General features: G+C 33.7%; 2 protein-coding genes across 2 annotated transcripts in view; both read right to left on the bottom strand.

Moving 5' to 3' along the window:
* Positions 1-17,334, bottom strand: part of LOC111516145 (probable G-protein coupled receptor No18) — a 33,114-nt gene extending 15,780 nt beyond the window's left edge. Inside the window, exons 1-2 of the mRNA XM_074184739.1 lie at positions 17,214-17,334; positions 6,588-6,727 (exon numbers count right to left, since the gene is read on the bottom strand). Coding sequence (XP_074040840.1) covers positions 6,588-6,727; positions 17,214-17,303 — 230 coding nt within the window. The 5' untranslated portion in view covers positions 17,304-17,334. The remainder of the gene's footprint in view (positions 1-6,587; positions 6,728-17,213) is intronic.
* LOC141486595 (uncharacterized) lies at positions 8,626-13,924 on the bottom strand. The gene is made up of 5 exons (XM_074184810.1): positions 13,900-13,924; positions 10,753-10,858; positions 9,399-10,522; positions 9,288-9,339; positions 8,626-9,078 (listed from the first exon to the last, which is right to left on the bottom strand). The coding sequence occupies exons 2-5, from the start codon at positions 10,856-10,858 to the stop codon at positions 8,819-8,821; spliced, it is 1,542 nt and encodes a 513-aa protein (XP_074040911.1). The 5' UTR covers positions 13,900-13,924; the 3' UTR covers positions 8,626-8,818.
* Positions 17,335-17,914: the final 580 nt, after the last annotated feature.

The raw sequence follows: 17,914 nt of genomic DNA, 5'->3' as shown, positions 1-17,914 counted from the left end.
ATCCAGCGATATGATTGTACCATGCCATATTGGTGTCCATTTTAACCTTCAACAAATTCAACGAAGCCTGGGTTTTTGTGGCGTAGGGTGGGTTACCCCCACCCCACGCATTGTTTCGTGGGGCCGGAGCTGGAGTGAATTCATTGGGGCGTCTGACTTCTCTTCCCAGCTATAGTTTACTCAGCTTTTGTTGGTAGACTATGCACTCTACAGTTCTATACTGATTGCAGGGTTGGGGCCTGCGCAGTTGACGCACTGTGGTGGTTCTTTTTTGGGTTTGTGCACTCATATGTGGCATGATGTTTCGCACATCTGAGGCACCAAAACGCCCTATTACAATTTGCCGTCTCATATTCCCAAAGCAGGCAATGATGACATTGTTTTTTTCAAGGACAAAACACAAAGAGTTCTTGAACAGTGAAGTTCGAGGTTTACTGAGTTGAACCTCAAAACGATGAGCAGCCACGGTCCGTCGCGTTTCTCTGATATGTACCGCTCTTAGTGGAATTAAATGTGCCAAGTCACTTGAAGTAGCTATAGAAATATCTATAGAAGAGAGACAAATCTCCAACCATCCTTCGTGTTATCGTCTCCAATCAGGCGGATGGCTTTTTTTCTGGAAGGAATCCAGCAACTTCAGGGTATGTTTGGGGGTAGAGTTTCATACATACTCCAACAACACTTCAAAGAAGGTCCGATCTGAGCTTTATAAGGCATCAAAAGTTGATAAGGTGTGTACAGTTTTCTGGTTCGGAACAGTGTTCCAAGCTTTTGAGAAGTAGCCTTCGTAATTCCAGCGACGTGATTGTGCCAAGACATATTGGTGTCAATTTCACCCCCAACAAACTTATCGAAGCAGAAAGCGGAGTTGTCTGACCTGACATTATTATATCTGGTTCGGAGACATTGATCTCAATATAAACATGGCGTCTGGCCCGTTGAAGTACCCGTCATCGTACTTAAAAAGTGCGCAAATGAACTCGCACCAGTATTTTGCAGACTTTTCAACCTGTCTTACAAGAAAGGGATTTTTCCTTCTTGTTGGAAAATTGCTTGCATTCAGCCTATTCCCAAAAAGGGCAAAAAATCTTCCAAATAACTATAGACCAGTCGCTTCGCTATCATTGATATCAAAAATCATTGAGAAAGTCGTAAACCACCATATCCTCAAGTATTAGGAAGGCTTCAACATCTTGAGCGATCATCAATATGACTTTTGCAAACAAAGATCAACAGACGACCTTCTACCGTATGTCACCCATATTTGGAATAACGCAATCGAGAAACGTGGAGACTAAAGAGCTGTTGGGCTTTATATTTCTAAGGCCTTTGACCATGTGTGGAATGAGGGTTTGATGGCCAAACTTCAATGCTATATACTTATGATGTAATGTTTGGAACCTTTGGTGTAGTAATGAATATTACTGGAGATTTTTCCCAACACCAAATCGTTATTTTTACACCTCAACATGTGTTTCGATCACCAAGTGATCATCTTCAAGAGGAAGACAAAACTGTTTTATCTTCTTCTTGAAGATGATCACTTGGTGATCGAAACACGTGTCGAGGTGTAAAAATAACGATTTGGTGTTAGGAAAAAACTCCAGTAATATTCAATGCTATGACTTGTCGGATCATTTTTTTGTATGGCTTTTCAGCTTCTTGAAAGAACATTTCCTGCAAGTGGCCGATGGATATCTTTCGAATACTTTCACCATCAACGCTGATGTTTCACAGGGATCCGTATTGTCTCCATCCCTCTTTTTATTGTATATCAACGACTTATTGGAAAAAACCAAGAATCCAATATATTGCTTTGCTGACGACAGCACACTTGTCTCGTTATTTCATTTGGATTCCAGGACATCGCTTACAGAGGCACATCTTCACCGGCAGCGAGAGGTTGCATAATTTAATGAGGATCTACAAGTGATTTCGAATTGGGGTTCAATTGACACAAAAACCCAGGCATGACCAATGTCAGCTGCTGCTGATGCATTTTCCGGTACATTTCGTAGATTTTCTCACAAAAGGACTCTGTTGGGATGGTTTAGCAGAGATGAAGAAAGTTATAGTGAATCACACCAGACGATGACTGTGGAGAAGTGCTCGGGTGACTGATCGGTTTCCAATCACTGTCCTGAACGTTATAGAGAATTCACTATTCATCACAGTTGACGATCCGATCCAAAAAAGGATCATTTTGGTTGACTATTTCTGTAGACAAATCTGGTGACAATTCTGGTGACACTTATCGAGCTTTTTGACCTTTGACCGTCAAAAACCATATGGGTGCTAACGACTAGTTCTTACATCATCTTATCGTTTGTGACGGGCCAGTCTCCACCAGGCTCCTCAAATCCTTGTCCTGGATTACTGCACGTCGATCACTCCGTGGCTCATCTTCAAGGCTGAAATCTCCGTAACGAAATTTCACAAATCAACGTCGAACAATGCTTTCATTAACATTATCATTGCCAAATACCTGGCTAATTTTTCGAGCTGTTTCGGCAACCCGAATTCAAGTTCGTAGAAAAAAATTCGCCAAAAATCACTTAATGACATTATATATAGTCTGTAAAAGCCAAATGAAATAATTTCATTATTTCGGTTACGGTACATATTTTAACAAAATCTCGAAACACTACAAATTTGAATTTGGGAATGGGAAATATATGTTTGTGATATATCGTTTGAAATATCTCTTCATTCCCTATTCAAAAATGTTATCGCTTTCAAGTTTATTGCAACAATTGAAATAAAATGAATAAAAATTATGTGGTTACCGAAAATCTATAAAATACACTCAAAACTCATTGCAATATACTCAAAACTTATTTCATGTTGAGGTACTGATAATGAGAAAGTAGACAAAAACAATAGCAATGTTCTTTTTAGATGGTATACTTTAAGAAACTGTGAATAATTTTGGTGACAACGTTAGTTTAAAACGCCCTGTAAACTTGTTTTGAATGTTACAAAATTAGTTGCCAGTATTTTAATTCAAGTTTAGAATTTGTTAATTTCAAGTCTGACAAATGGTTGGATTAACGGAAATGCATAACATAACAGTTTTACAAATTTTTGGTTAAGGAGATAAAACCTGGACACAACAGGGAATAACTCGCCTATTTCATGAGAAATTTCCTAATTCACCGCCTATATCTCAAGGAACAATAAGCAAAATAGAGAAGCACTTTCGCGAGCTTGGTCATGTGATGAACTTAAATTATATGTGATGCTTGAGTTTGAGGAGAACCTACATACATCGAGTAGACAGGCATCCATTACATTCAATGTTAGCCGTACATCGATAGTAAACATACTGAAAGAAAATAAAATGCATCCCTATGAAATGATACCTACTCAGGAGCTCATGGAAGACGATTTTAATATTATCCAAATAGAAGACGTTATGTTTTCTGATGAGTGTACTTTATCTCGTAACGGTCATGCTAATCGTCAAATTTGCCGCAACTGGTCAACGGATAATCCTTACTGGATGAGAGAAGAACATACGCAATACCCTCAGAAGGTTAATGTTTGGGCAGGGATTGTAGGAAACCATATCATTGGTCCTTTTTTCATCGAGAGCAACTTGAATGGCGATAAATATTCGACACTAACCACTTCAAAATGGTGTCATTCCAAGGTTAGCAAATTTGTATCCTGATCCAAGAAACCTTCAAGTTCCAGTGAATACGATATGGTTTCAACAGGGTGGAGCACCACCAAAGTAATGTCTGGCAATACCTCGATACAACATTTCCCAATCGGTTGATAAGGAGGCAAAGATCGATTGAATGGCCAACTCGATCACCTGATCTATCATCATTAGATTTCTTTTTATGGGGGATGTGTGAAGAGCAATGTTAAAGGAACGAATAACTCTTGCGATTAGGTCGGTCAGGCCTGATATGTTAAAATAATGTTAGAAGACGGTTTTCTTTGAGATTAGGATATTGCCAAGACATTCGCGGTAAACATTTCGATCATCTACTTCGTAAACATCCATATTTTTTTTGCGTATTCCAGATTCCATTACGTTTAGTTTTTGAGTGTATTTTATCGAATTTCGGTAACCACATAATTTAAATATATTTTATCTTGACTGTTGCAATGAACTTGAGAACCATAACATTTTTGAAAAGAGAATAAAGAGACCTTCCAAACGATATATCACAAACCTATACTTCCCATTACAAAATAGGGGGTTGTACCTGTCATTCGAAGGGGGTTGAAGGTAGGGATGACATTTTTACGTTAAGGAATGTCAAATTATAATTTTCATTTGAGGTGTTTAGGTTTTTTTTTTAATGTGTTCAGAAACCCAAATATTGAATTTATTCCATATGGCTTTTGCACACTGTATAGAGGCAATAAATTGCCATTTGGAAAGAATGAACTATTGATCAGTATACAGTGCCTTCATTTCAAAACTTCCCACTTCTAGTACTTCGTTTAGAAGGGGGAATTTGCCGCAGGCAAAAAAACGTCAATTTAGATATCGAAGGGGAAATTCAAAACCAGTGCCAGAGGTATTTTAGGTTTAACCCTCTTACCCCTAGCTACCCACACTTAATAATTTTAAATGGCACCCACTATCTTATAACACATCATTAAAAATTCTCACTCAACCCCGTTTAGAAAACTGAAATTGGTTGATCCGTTCTCATAAAATAGGGCAAAAAGAAAATTAATTATAATAAAAAATAAAACAATAGCTATTGCAATGTACCTTACTTCATTAGGTTTTCAAAATATTCACCATTGGCAGCTAAGCAAAAGTACAATCTATTCTCGAATTCCTGTCAGACTTTTGTAAATGTTTCGTTATTAATTTGTCTGCATGTGTCAGTAATCCTGTGTCTTAGATCCTGAATGTCCTGCAGGGGAGGTTTGTACACCATTGTCTTCAAATAACCCCAGAGTAAGGAATCCAATGGCGTTAAATCCGGAGATCTCTCCGGCCATTCCAGAGCGCCACTTCTGCCAATCCATTTGTCAGGATATCGTTGAGCGAGCCACTGTCGGACATTCAATGCGTAGTGTGACGGTGCGCCGTCCTGTTGAAAATGTAAATTTTATTCATCCAAGAGCGGGTTCTTCATCAACTTGGCGTTCTGAGGCTGTGTTATGAGTGTATCGATTACATTTTCCAATAAGTTCAAATACAATTCACCAGTTAAATTTTCTTCAATAAAAATATGGCCAATTATTTCGTATCCCAGAATTCCAGCCCAGACGTTTATTTTTTGTAGATATTGCGTATGATCCTCTCGAAACAAGTTTGAATTTTAATTTTCCCAGTATCTACAGTTATGCATAATTACAAAGCCATTAAGAAAAAAGTTGATTCATCACGGAAGCAAATATTTTTTATTAAATTCGGGTCATTTTGAATTCTCGCAGTCATCATTTCACAAAATTCAATTCTCCTATCATAGTCATCCTCACTGAGTTGCTGAAGAATACTCATTTTGTAAGGAAATAACTTGTTTAGTTTTAAAACTTTGTGTATAGAACCAACTGAAATATTTATTAACTTAGCGACTTTCGAAATTGAAGTAGTAGGCTCAACGACGAATTGGCCTAAATTCTCAATCTCTGCGGCTTCCGTAAAAACTCTCGGCTGCTTTACTGCTTTGTTGCACACAGAACCGGTCTCTTCAAATTTTTGAACAAGGTCTAGAACATATCGGTGACTCACATTTTGGCCTGCATGCTTTTCATTAAAAACCCGGGCTGTCCTACGAGCACACCTATCTTCAGCACTTTAGTTCTTTCTTGTAAAGTGTACACCATTACGATTTGTATTACTGTCAGTGCAACTGACACCACTTGACAAAGTTTAAAATCAGGAATAACTAATTCTGATAAATGTTTTCACAATTTATTTGTAACTGACGCCAAAAAGCAACTGTTTGCCCTTACTTTCAGCAAAACCAAAAAAATTTGTGTGAAAAAGAGACATAAACATACCGTTATTGAGTCAGTGGTAGCAGTTCCATAAATTTCTGCTTTTTGTTACAATTAATGTTCTTTTTGCCCTATTTCACGAGAACGGATCAACCAATTTCAGTTTTCTAAACGGGGTTGAGTGAGGCTTTTTAAGATCTTTAAAATGATGTGTTACAAGATAGGGGGTGCCATTTAAAATTATCAAGTGGGGGTAGCTAGGGGTAAAGGGGTTAAACCTAAAATACCATTTGCACTGGTTTTAAATTTCCCCCTCGATATCTAAATTGACTTGTTTTTTGCCTGAGGCAAATTCTCTCTGCTAAACGAAGTACTAGGGGTGGGAAGTTTTGAAATGAAGGTACTGTATATCACGACAGAGTAGAATAGGTTCATTGAGATATGGAGCTACCAAAACACATGAGATTTGAACGGACAAAACTTTTGAAACAAGATAATACTCACAATCCCTCTCATAATTTTTACGATTCAAAAATTGTCAAATGAAATGTCAAAGACATTTCATTTGAATCAAATACGTTATTTCACCACAGAATAAGTGATACGAATAACTGTGAATTACAACAATTTCAGTGACTGAACGTACAATTTTTGCTACCAACAAATACCTTTTGATAATTGATCGTATAGCTAACGCATTTCCAATAACAGCTGACACTGCTATTATTAAAATGAGCCAATAAAAGAATTCTCGTGTCTCTTCTGGAACTACGTGTAAGGAATCATTGGTGAATACCGGTAAATGTTCCTGAAAACAGAACAAAAATATGAATACATCTATAAATCTCAATATTGATAAAAATGTATTCGACGAATAGAAGTGATGTTAGTGAAATATTTCGATCTTTAAGGAACCTGATTAAATGTAGATTGCAAAAAAAATCAACACCAAACTGATTGAAACAATGAGTTGATGCCGATGAAATCAGCCCTGCTGTAAATGACAACTTGATAAAGAGAGTACATAAATGCCTGGAAGTTAACGGAAATGTTTTCAACCATGTTTTGAAAAACACAGAGACATGATGCTACAAATGCAATACGCATATATACAGTCGGCTCAAAAACCAAAGAAGGCTCAGGATGTGGAGTTTACTCCAGATCACTAAGCCTAAGGATTGAGTAGGGAATGAAAAAAAATACCAGCGTTGTTCAAGCAGAACTAGCTGGTATCTCAATCGCCACAAAAGGAATAACAATCAGGAATGGAATTTCTGGCAAAAACATAACAATCTGCACTGATAGTAGACAAGCCTTAGTAGGTAATCACATTGCCGACACTTTAGCCAAGAAAGTGGCAGGACTGAGAATTTTAGGGCCCAGTGACACTTACGGCTTGATGACTTCGAAAATTGCGGAACTAGCCAAATGTCACACCCATGCTCAATCCCTAAAGAGATGGGATTAAATCAAACGATGCAGCTTTCCATGATAACTCTGGGCGACCCTGGGAAGCTGGCACCGAAGAAATATCTGGCGATGATCAAGGAAAACCTACGCTTAGCAGTAGGATTTCTGACTAGCCACTATCAACTAAGGAAACACCACTATATTATGGGGCTAGTGGACACACCTGTATGCAGGATATGTGAACAGAAAGATGAAACTCTCAGGCATTTCTTATGCGAGTATCCGGAGTTATCGTCAATAAGAGAGTGTGTATTCGGCGAGTCTTAGCCTACACCTGCCGATATAAAGGAGATGTCCCCTAGTGACCTGTCCACCTTCCTGGGAAGGACAGAATGGGCGATGACCTAGGAGGACAACTTCTCGGGAGGATGTTCAATAGGTCATATGTGGCCTAAGTGCTATGGGCCTACACTCACCCTCCCTACTCTTCAGATACAGATATAGTATGGAAGTAACTTTCACATACAAACTGGAAAAAAAAGCCCTCTCGAAACAGCTATTTTCATATAAACATTGAGTTCCACGAAAGACAAATACTTTCGAAACAAATACTTTTATATGAACGCTGAATTATTCGGAAAACACTTTTCTCTATCCCGTTTGTATTCCAAACATTTGTGATGTAATCGAATCAGATATCATTCACACACTGTAAAAAGAAAAATGTAAAAACACATAAAAAAACGTTGGCAATTAGTTGCCAACGTTATATTATGTATTTTTGTCCTCGAATTGGAATAATACACATTTGATGTAAAATTCATTACATAATAATTTCTGTATATATACGCATTAAATTCGTAATACGAACATTAAGACTACGTAAGGTTGTATGTAATTATCGTAATGAAATTTCAATGATGTATGAATTTGACTGTGTGGAATTACACAACAAACTTAAATTAACTAATGAAATTTCAATGATGTATGAATTTTACTGTGTGGATTTACACAACAAACGTAAATTTACTAATGAAATTTCATATTGGAGGATGAAAATATGTGAAACTACATTGTAAATGTTTAAATTTCATAAGTAAATTTCAGTTTTATGTGTAATATTACTTCTCCCTTCTGAATTGAACATTGAAGCCTTTACTTTTACCTTATTTTTCTTCTCTTGTATGTTCCACTAGACAACACTTGCACATTGGTACTACTATGATGTTTCCTGGCATTGTTAACTATATATTTAATAATAAACTACTCTGAGGTTGAGGTAATTGAAAATCATCATGCTGTATATAGTTTAATAATAAATTTAGTGATATAACAAAACTCAACAATGTTTTCATTCATGACGGTCACTTTGACAAAAAATGAAATAAAAATTTGTATTTTACAATAATTGTGAAAATACTTTGAGTGAACAGGACATCAAAAAGTAAGTAAAAAGAACATTACTTAAATAATATGTTTGTTGAATATTTTACATTTTTTTCATTTTGTTCATTAGGTTTATTACTCTCTTCAAGCCAACTGATCTGGATTTTGTTCCTGAGTCTGGATGTATTTTTAAAAAATATCTTTGCACGAATTCCATGGTTAAGGAAATATTACTAGGGTACTTCAAATTCAAATTGAAATAAAGAGAAAAGGCTATTTGGAATGCCTCATTGAAAGTGCTGAATCCTTTTTGATTTATTGCTCCTTTTTCGTAATATACAAAAAAGTTGTTTTCTTCAGTCCCTGAAACAATGAGGACATTGCTGATACTAAGTTTGTGAAATATATTTAGAAAATCAAATGTTCAACTTTTAGGTGGAGTTATTATTCAAGGTATTCATGTGCCCTATCTGAATAAATTAACAAGAATACAAATCATCATGTTTTTATCAAAAACTGTCAAATTCGATGTCGATTTTAAGATTCTAGATGATAATTATGATATAACTCACCAATTTTCATAATAAGAGGTTCAAGCTGCAGATCTTCGGAGTTTGGAATATTCTGTGAACAAATCGACATATTGGATTACAAGAAAAATTTATTGTGAAATGTTAACTTACATCTATTTCCATATATATTGACTCAAGATTTTCCTTAAAGTATCTTGCCAAAATTTTAATAATCGTCAGTAATTCGTATTCACTTGTTTCATTATTTTCCTCAGGGGTATGTAATTTGAGGAATTTGTCAAGTTTTTCAGCAGCTTTTTTTCCTAGTTGTGTTAAGTCCGAATTAGTCAATTTATGGAAGTGAATTAAGGCCCCACTTTTGGAAAATAAAATGGGCCACTCCTGTTGGATGGTTTCACGGGATGGGTGTCTATTGAGAAAATCTCTTTGCTGTGGAAAGGTTTCATGGAGCGTTTCCAACAAGTCTGGATTATCTTCCGACATCTTTCCATTAGTACTAACATTTTCACCATCAGGTAATGGAGGATCCCAGTGTGAACAGCCAGCTCTCTGGAATAATCTTTGTTTTTTATTCGCCATCGGATTACTCATACTTGCTGTACGTTTTGTGATATGAGGTCTGTTTAGATAATTGTTTCTATCCTGTAATTTTTTGAATACAGAATAAGAACCATCACCTATAACTACATTATCTTCGTCAATGTCTCGAAAAGTTTCGGGATATTTATCAATAATTTTTTTGGTTATAATCTTTATAGCTGAAGAAGGAATGATTTTTTTGATTACTCTCATATTATTAACAACTGTATGAATTATGTAATTTATAACTTGTTTATCCCTTTCACCCCTTTCACAAGATTCGATCATTGGCTTTGAAAATTGTTCCCATGGAATTTGGAATGTCTTCCACATAAAGTTTTGGTTACAATCGAACTGATGAGTGGTATTTAGATTACTGACACTTTCTGCATTCAAATTTTCCTGAAAATTCTCCTCAGGACAAATATCGGCAATCAATAACGTGTTGTTCAAAACAGAGTCGTTCGAAGCTTGTAAACAACTCCCATTAGTGACTGAATCTATAAGGGTGGTCGTCGATGTTCCTGATATATTGGTAATGTTAGAAAGACAAACATCTTCTTGCCATTGCTGAGAGGGTTCTAATAAAATAAATATTTCATTCTTGAAATGCTTGAGAATTATATTTTCGTCTACAGGTGTTCCATCTCTTTCAAGTACCAAACTCGATCCATTGATATCAAGCTTCTGGGAAACTGGAATGAAATATTCAAGAATCAGAACACCCCAAAATTTCGCTTTTTCTTTGAAAAGTAGATTATTACCATGGTGTTCATATTTTGGAAAACATATTTTTGTAAAAAGTGTAATTTCTTCATGTCATGATCAATTAGAATTAATTTATTAGTACCTATAGATACGATTTTCAATGAAGTTTTGTAATTATGTAGTTATTTCGTATGGAAAAATATAAAACAAAAAACACCTTTCATAATAGTTCTCTCTAGTAAATCCTCTTCATCTTCATTTAAATATACCAGACTTTTTTTCTTCCTGGTGACGTCCCAAACTTTGAGAAATATAAGAGACATCTGCAATAAAAATTTTTGCGAGATTGAATATTCTTTTTTATCTATGTAATAAAATATGATTGAATAAAAAAAATATTTATAATTATGCACAAATTTTCAGCAATTCTACTTGATACAAACAAAACCTTGGTATATACTACTTTATGTCAATTTAAATATAAAAATGTAAAATGTAAATAGAAAAGAAGTGTTGGTTTCATTTGGGAAAAGAAGCAACGATTGAAGTGAAAATTGGAATTACTGAAAATTTGGGACAGTGTTGAAAAATCAAATGAAATTTTGTATTGTCTAATGATAGGCAAAGTATATACAAAATGTTATTGTTAACGAGTACCACCGAGATATTTTGCATTGTCAACATAGGTATAAAAATTATCAGTAATCGTTTGGGTATCCTTCCAGAGGTGCTGAAGTAAAATAATACCAATTCTTCTGAGATTTTTTCATTACTAGTACTATTTCACTTAAAATAAGATCATCATAAAAACAAGAGGTTAATTGCATTTCGTCGTGGTCATATTCAACATATAAACCGTAATCATGATCAAAATATACATTCTTCAGGTTGCCAATGAATAATACCTTTTCAAGTGTCTTATTTAGTAACATAAAATGTATTTCAATCAATTTATATCCATCGCAAGTATTTTTGTAACATAAAACCATTCCTTTCTTGTAAGTAATATTACGAAGTTTTATTTCTTGAGAAGTAAATTTATATATTTCAGAACCGGGATCTCTCCGAATGATTTCTTGTATATTATTTGAGAATGCGTCAATTACAAACAGATCCAAATTGCTACATTCAGCACAATTCCTGAATAAAATATTCGAGTTTTGACTGTAATTCAGAGATTGTAGATACTGATGTTTTCAAGTCAATGACATAAGTATATTTTTGAAATTTTGGCAATGTTTTATTATATTTTTGAAATATTTATGCTTACTTTCAAATCTGAGGGTCCACATATGTCGTAGTGGTCCAAACATTCTGATTAAATATGGATAATGACTCAGAAAATGATGCTTTGGTTTAAGTTTTTCATTCGGAAATAATGATAACCGTTCTTCCAAATACTCAAATATTAATATTCTAAGATAAGCTACTTGCTCTACAGATATTCTGAACGATAAAATTATATTTATAATTTTCCTCAATTTTAAAATCAGTTGCCAGCAACTTGTCTTGTTAAATTGCGTTATTTTCTCAAGAAGTACAAACGGAATTACATTCAGTAGCCATAAGTTCTGAGATGCGTTACCAGTTAGCTTCTTATCTTTTTTTTTAATGAAAGGATAACTTTCTTTAGATTTCATGTGAAAGGATAAATAGCCGATATTTTCGTTCAGATATTCATACGAAAAAAACCGTTTTTTAACCAAATAATGAAGACATAACATAAAATCTACTTGAACAACCCCCTCAAGTAGATCGTGTGCTAAACATGGGGGTAATCCAGGATTCATTACATGAAAATATTTTAATTCGTTCAGAGGGGAATCGAATTTGATTCCATTATGAACTTCATTTAACATATTAGCCATATTAACATCATAATTATATGATTCAGGTGATCTCAGATCGCCAGATTTTAAACAATCTTTGCTGAATTTTTTTATTTCACAAAATCTGCAGAATGGATGTTCTGAATTAAAACTTTGAACTAATCCTCCTATTTGATGGCTGCCCAAGTTATCACCAACAACAGCTATTACCGAACCTTTGAAATTTTCATTTTTCACTTGGATACCTTCTGTTTCCAATTTTTTCAAGTCATTTATAATATTTTTGAGAATTGAATTAAATCCAAAATATTTTATGTGATTTTCAAAACACAGTGCTACTAATTGGATTTGTTCCACTTGTGTTCTATGCCATGGAGGTAAATTTCCCAGCGTCATATATATAGCAACGATTTTGTATTTTTTTCTTGCAGAACCCAAGGGATTACAGGGCTCGAATGCATCTTGATATAAAATTATTCTCAATCTATTGGATTCATTCAGAAAACTATTATTTTTGAAACATAAACCATCTGTCAAATCGTTAAATATACTAGAAAATACTTGAACTGAAGAAGATTCTTTATTTTTGAAGCATATTTCAAAAATATTTGCACAAAAAAGCATTGCTTTGAGGGTTTCCAATATTGGAATGTAATAAAAAAATGCTTTTTTTTGACCCATATACCCTAAATGAACTTGAACTGGTTCAACAAATCTATAATTTTCCTTATAATATTTATTTCTCGAAAAAACACTTCGAAGTGGTCCCATCTGTCTGTCATGTGCGATTTTTAAAAAACTTGAATTTTGAATTTCTCGTATAACTGCATCTTCAATTTTATAATTATTTTTCAAATTGGTTGTTAAATACGATAAATTAATCTCATTAAAATCGATAAAGCTATTGATGATATATTGCAATGATTTATCCGTAAGAAAAAACTTGGATTGTAATGTTAAATAAAGGGAAGAGAGGAATTTTATCGCGAAATTATCTGATTCTTTATCAATTTCCATATTTTGGTATTCTGATGCTGGCACGTCAGACATATCCATGCCATCAATTATGAATTCGTTATTATTTGTCTGTAAAAATTGATGTTCCCGATGTTTCCTGAAATAGTGACTTCTCAAGCTATTGATATTGTCATACGAAACTGTACACAAATCAGAAAAAGGGCAGAACACATTTTCTTTATTTCTTATATGACTCAAAAAATGATTGAAATTAGGTTTATCATACTCTTTCGTAAAATGACAATTTTTCAGCCTGCATTTCATTAAAATTTTGTGCTGAATATCTCGTACAGCGTCTGTTTTATGATGATTTCTGTATACATGAAATTTATATTTATTGTACGTTGCTATTTGTGCACCACAACCTTTTCCAATGCAGACAAATATTTTCTTTGGCATATTTCTATGAATAAAAAGATGTTTATCGTAACTTCTAGCATCATGACAATGGAAATTGCAAATAATACAAGTAAACATCGCAATTATATAAATTATGTAAATAAAACTATGATACTTACAGTTATACCACGTTGTAATACCACAATAAACAAAACGAAACACTCAATGCGATGTCCGCGACGCTTCGTCAGTTGTTTAATTGAGGCGTAAGCTATTGTCGGGAGGCGCGCACTCACACACCTGTCGTTTCCAGTTTAGACATGTAAATTTACATAAAAAATCGTCGAATAATACAGATATTACGAATATATACAATGTGAAAAGAAAACTTACATAATATAATTGAAATTCAATAGTATTCTTCCTTTTTTTCTGTGAAAATCAGAAAAAAACTGGAAATTTTGGGTAATTTTGCAAGAACACATAATTTTATATGCTTGATAATGAAATACATACAATAATACGGAATATTACGTCATAGAATCTGTAAAGATTATGTAATTTTAATCCAATTTTTTTCAGTGCAGGATTGTTACACAATATAGTAATAGACCGGGAGCTCGTGACAGAAATTTTGACCTTTTTCAGAGGACATATTTACAGCCACAAGCAGTATGATATGTTAAAAGAATTTTTCTCCCATGTTACACATGCTTAAACATTAACTGTAGTTTGCAAAAAAAGGACTTCTTTGACCAACATTTTACTGTCTGCCATTCATGCGACCGGTAGGCTAGGTTACGCAAACCACAAAAAAATAATTGGCAGACGGTTACATGGTGTTTTGGCTGAGGCATGAATTTTTTATTTTACTAAAAAAATGGTCGACTAAAGTCAATTTTCTACCGTCTGTCAAACACAGCGTACACTAACAGTAGAATGAAATGAACGAACTTTCACAAAGCAGACGGTTTGCCGGTGTTTCAATAATTTATAGACATTAGTTAATTAACAGAGGACAAAATAACATCAGAAATGATGAAAAACTCAGGAGAAACTGGAAGAAAGAGCCTACTAGAAATAATCAATAAGGCATGGAAAAAAAATAACTATATTAGAGGAATGGGGAACAGCTCTAATAACATCGATACATAAAAAAGGAGACTACAAAAATTGCAATAATTATAGAGGGATTACGCTACTGAATACCATAACAAAAATAATAGAAAGAATAATTAACAACAAACTCAGGAATAAAATAGAGTCACAACCCTCAGAACCACGAAGTGGGTTCAGGCCCGGAAGAAGCACACAAGACCACATCTTCACAATAAAACAAATAATAGAAAAGAGAAGATCAGAAAACCAAAATATATATTTGGCATTCATAGACCTAGAAAAAGCTTTCGACAAGGTACCAAGAACAGAATTATGGGAGAGTCTGAAAAAAAGAAATATCGATGAAAAAACCATAAATATGATTAAAAATATATAAAGAAATAATAGAAATTATGTTATCAAGAACAACATGAAATCAGAAGGTTTCAAAACAAAAGAGGGTTTGAGACAAGGTGGATCATTGAGCCCAATGCTTTTTAACATTTTCATGGACGACATCATCAAGGAATATGATAAAATAGCAAAAAAATGTGCATTGGATTCAAAAATATGCAAAGAGTAGAGATAGCTGAGGGAGCATTTGCCGATGACAAAATACTGATAGCTGAAAATGAAGAACGATTACAACATGATATAAAAATATGGAATGAAACACTGAAGAGAAAACAAATGAGAATAAACAAAGATAAAACCAAGGTGATGACCATAGGAGGCGAAGAAATAAATATAATGATAGACGATAAAAAAATAGAACAAGTAGAAGATTTCAAATATCAAGGCGTAACAATAGACGAAAAAGGAAGACAAGAAGCAGAAATTAACAACAGAATCGAGAAAACCATAAAATTGTACTATACAATGAATAAGAACTTCATCAATAAAAGAGAAATTTCAAGACAGACAAAACTACAAATATTCAAAACAATATATAGGCCAGTATTAACATATGGATGTGAATTTTGGATATTAACAAAAAAAAATCAAAAGTAGAATACAAGCAACAGAAATGAAATACCTGAGGAGAATTATAGGAGTGACAAGGAGAGATAAGATAAGAAATACACGAATAAGAGAAGAACTAGACATAGAAGACATTATTTCATTTATAGAACAAAAACAATTATGAAGGTGGGGACACATACAGAGAATGCCAAACAATAGACCTGTCAAACAAATCTATGAAGCGAAAACACAAAACAAGAGAAGAACAGGAAGACCTGAAAAAACCTGGAACGACATGATAGGAAAGATTCTACCAGGAAGAAATAAACAATGGAACGAAGTAAAGACACTGACTAGAGATAGAAAGGAATGGAAAAAGTTCATAAAGCAACAATAAAATGATAACCCGACACCCTGAGGGTAAAAGGGTTCAAGATTATATATATATATATATATATATATATATATATATATATATATATATATATATATATATATATATATATATATATACATTAGTTAATTAACAATTTTTTCACAGTGTTTCTGAACCAGTTTTTAACGTCTGCCTCTTGAATGTAATAAAGGTACATAATTAAAATGTCCTGCCACAACTGTGGGAAGACAAATTGGCAATGTTTTTAGTACAGGCAGACGCCAATTAACTTGTAAAAAAATTATCAACTTTTACCAATATTTTACCGTCTGCCATTGTTTCCTTGCAATATATATGATAATTAAGTAAAGACGACGGTAGACGAATTAACCGTGTTTATACAACTGAAAAAAAATTAATTTGCAAAAAAACCTAATAACTTTGACCAACGTTTTACCGTCTGCCATTGTTTCCTTGCAATATATAATCATTGAATAGACGAACTGTTGATTGGCAGACGAATAGACCGTGTTTAGACGAGAGTGGTAGACAATTTTTTATGACACAAGTGTCAATGTTTCTTCATAAGAGCAAATTCAGTAGGATCTACAACAAAAAATAAGGTAGCAATCTAATAATCAATTTTTGTGATACAGCTCAAAGGATGTGAAAAAAATGCAAAATTATTTAAACGATACGTGAACATATGCTACTACATTTATTTATTTTCGATTAATTACGTAAGGTAGTATTTTCGATATTTTCATGCTGGATTTTCATTTTATTGAGTTCTCATAAATACTGACGTACCTGCAGATGTTAATATAATTTTCTGAAAGAGACTATTTTGAAGGGGGAAAAAGAGAAATTGATAAGTAAATGAATACTTTTTGAGAAGAATGAAAACTTACCACCCTATTTTCAGAACAAACATCGCAGTTGAAAATCTCTTACATTTTTTAAAGAACACAAACATGCTGCTGATTGTTTCATCTACACCGAATATCAATAATCGAGAGTGTCTAACTAACAGAATAAAAATCTATAGTTACTCACCACTGTTTTGTAATTGACAGTATTCATGATATCACACCAAGGGCATAATGACGTGGTACAAAGAAAATAAACAACCATTATCATTTTCATGTTATATATTCCATCTCTTATCGGAAATTTATCAAATTATTATATTGGAAATCATAAATCAATGAATAGCATATGCCAGCTACTTGCCGAACATGAGATTTTCGCTAATATGAAGGTAATTATGAAAACGTTGTTTATCTGTATGTTCGTATTAGGATAAAATAGGTGATCACAGCTGTTGTGCGGATCTTTTAGGAAGTTGTTTTATTGATGCAGAATGTTAGAAATGATATTTCTGTTACCCTACTTGCAGATTATGTGATCAGAATTTCATGTAGATTTCTACATAAAACTCAGTTTTTATAGTTAGTATTGAAACCTCTGGCGTGAAATGGATCTACTGAAAATACTTTCCCAACACCAAAAGAAAATTACGGTCTCTTGACGCGAGTTTCGTTAACCAAGTTACCTATTGGCCTAACTAATACATGTCATTAATACCTAACTGCTACCATTTAGTATTACCTGAACACTTATGTAATCCTTTGCTATTACAAGAACTTCTGAATAAATTACCGACTTCTTACAAATTGAATTGGGTAGAATATATTACTGAGAAGACAGTAAAAAATAAACTCATTAAATTTTGTTCATGGTTAGGATCTAAAGCT

The sequence above is a fragment of the Leptinotarsa decemlineata genome, unplaced genomic scaffold (assembly GCF_025532065.1).
Source record: "Leptinotarsa decemlineata unplaced genomic scaffold, Ldec_3_MD MMD2_tig00026358_RagTag_RagTag, whole genome shotgun sequence".
Lineage (NCBI taxonomy): Eukaryota > Metazoa > Arthropoda > Insecta > Coleoptera > Chrysomelidae > Leptinotarsa > Leptinotarsa decemlineata.
Note: the sequence above shows the minus strand (reverse complement) of the source record. Positions and strands in the feature narration are given on the sequence as shown.

Coding starts and splice junctions, on each gene's coding strand:
- LOC141486595 (XM_074184810.1), bottom strand. CDS start 10,858: ATGTCTCTTATATTTCTCAAAGTTTGGGACGTCACCAGGAAGAAAAAA. Junction 9,340..9,398: donor CAATATATATGGAAATAGAT/GTAAGTTAACAT, acceptor ATTTGTTCACAG/AATATTCCAAACTCCGAAGA. Junction 9,079..9,287: donor ACCTCTTATTATGAAAATTG/GTGAGTTATATC, acceptor TCATTGTTTCAG/GGACTGAAGAAAACAACTTT.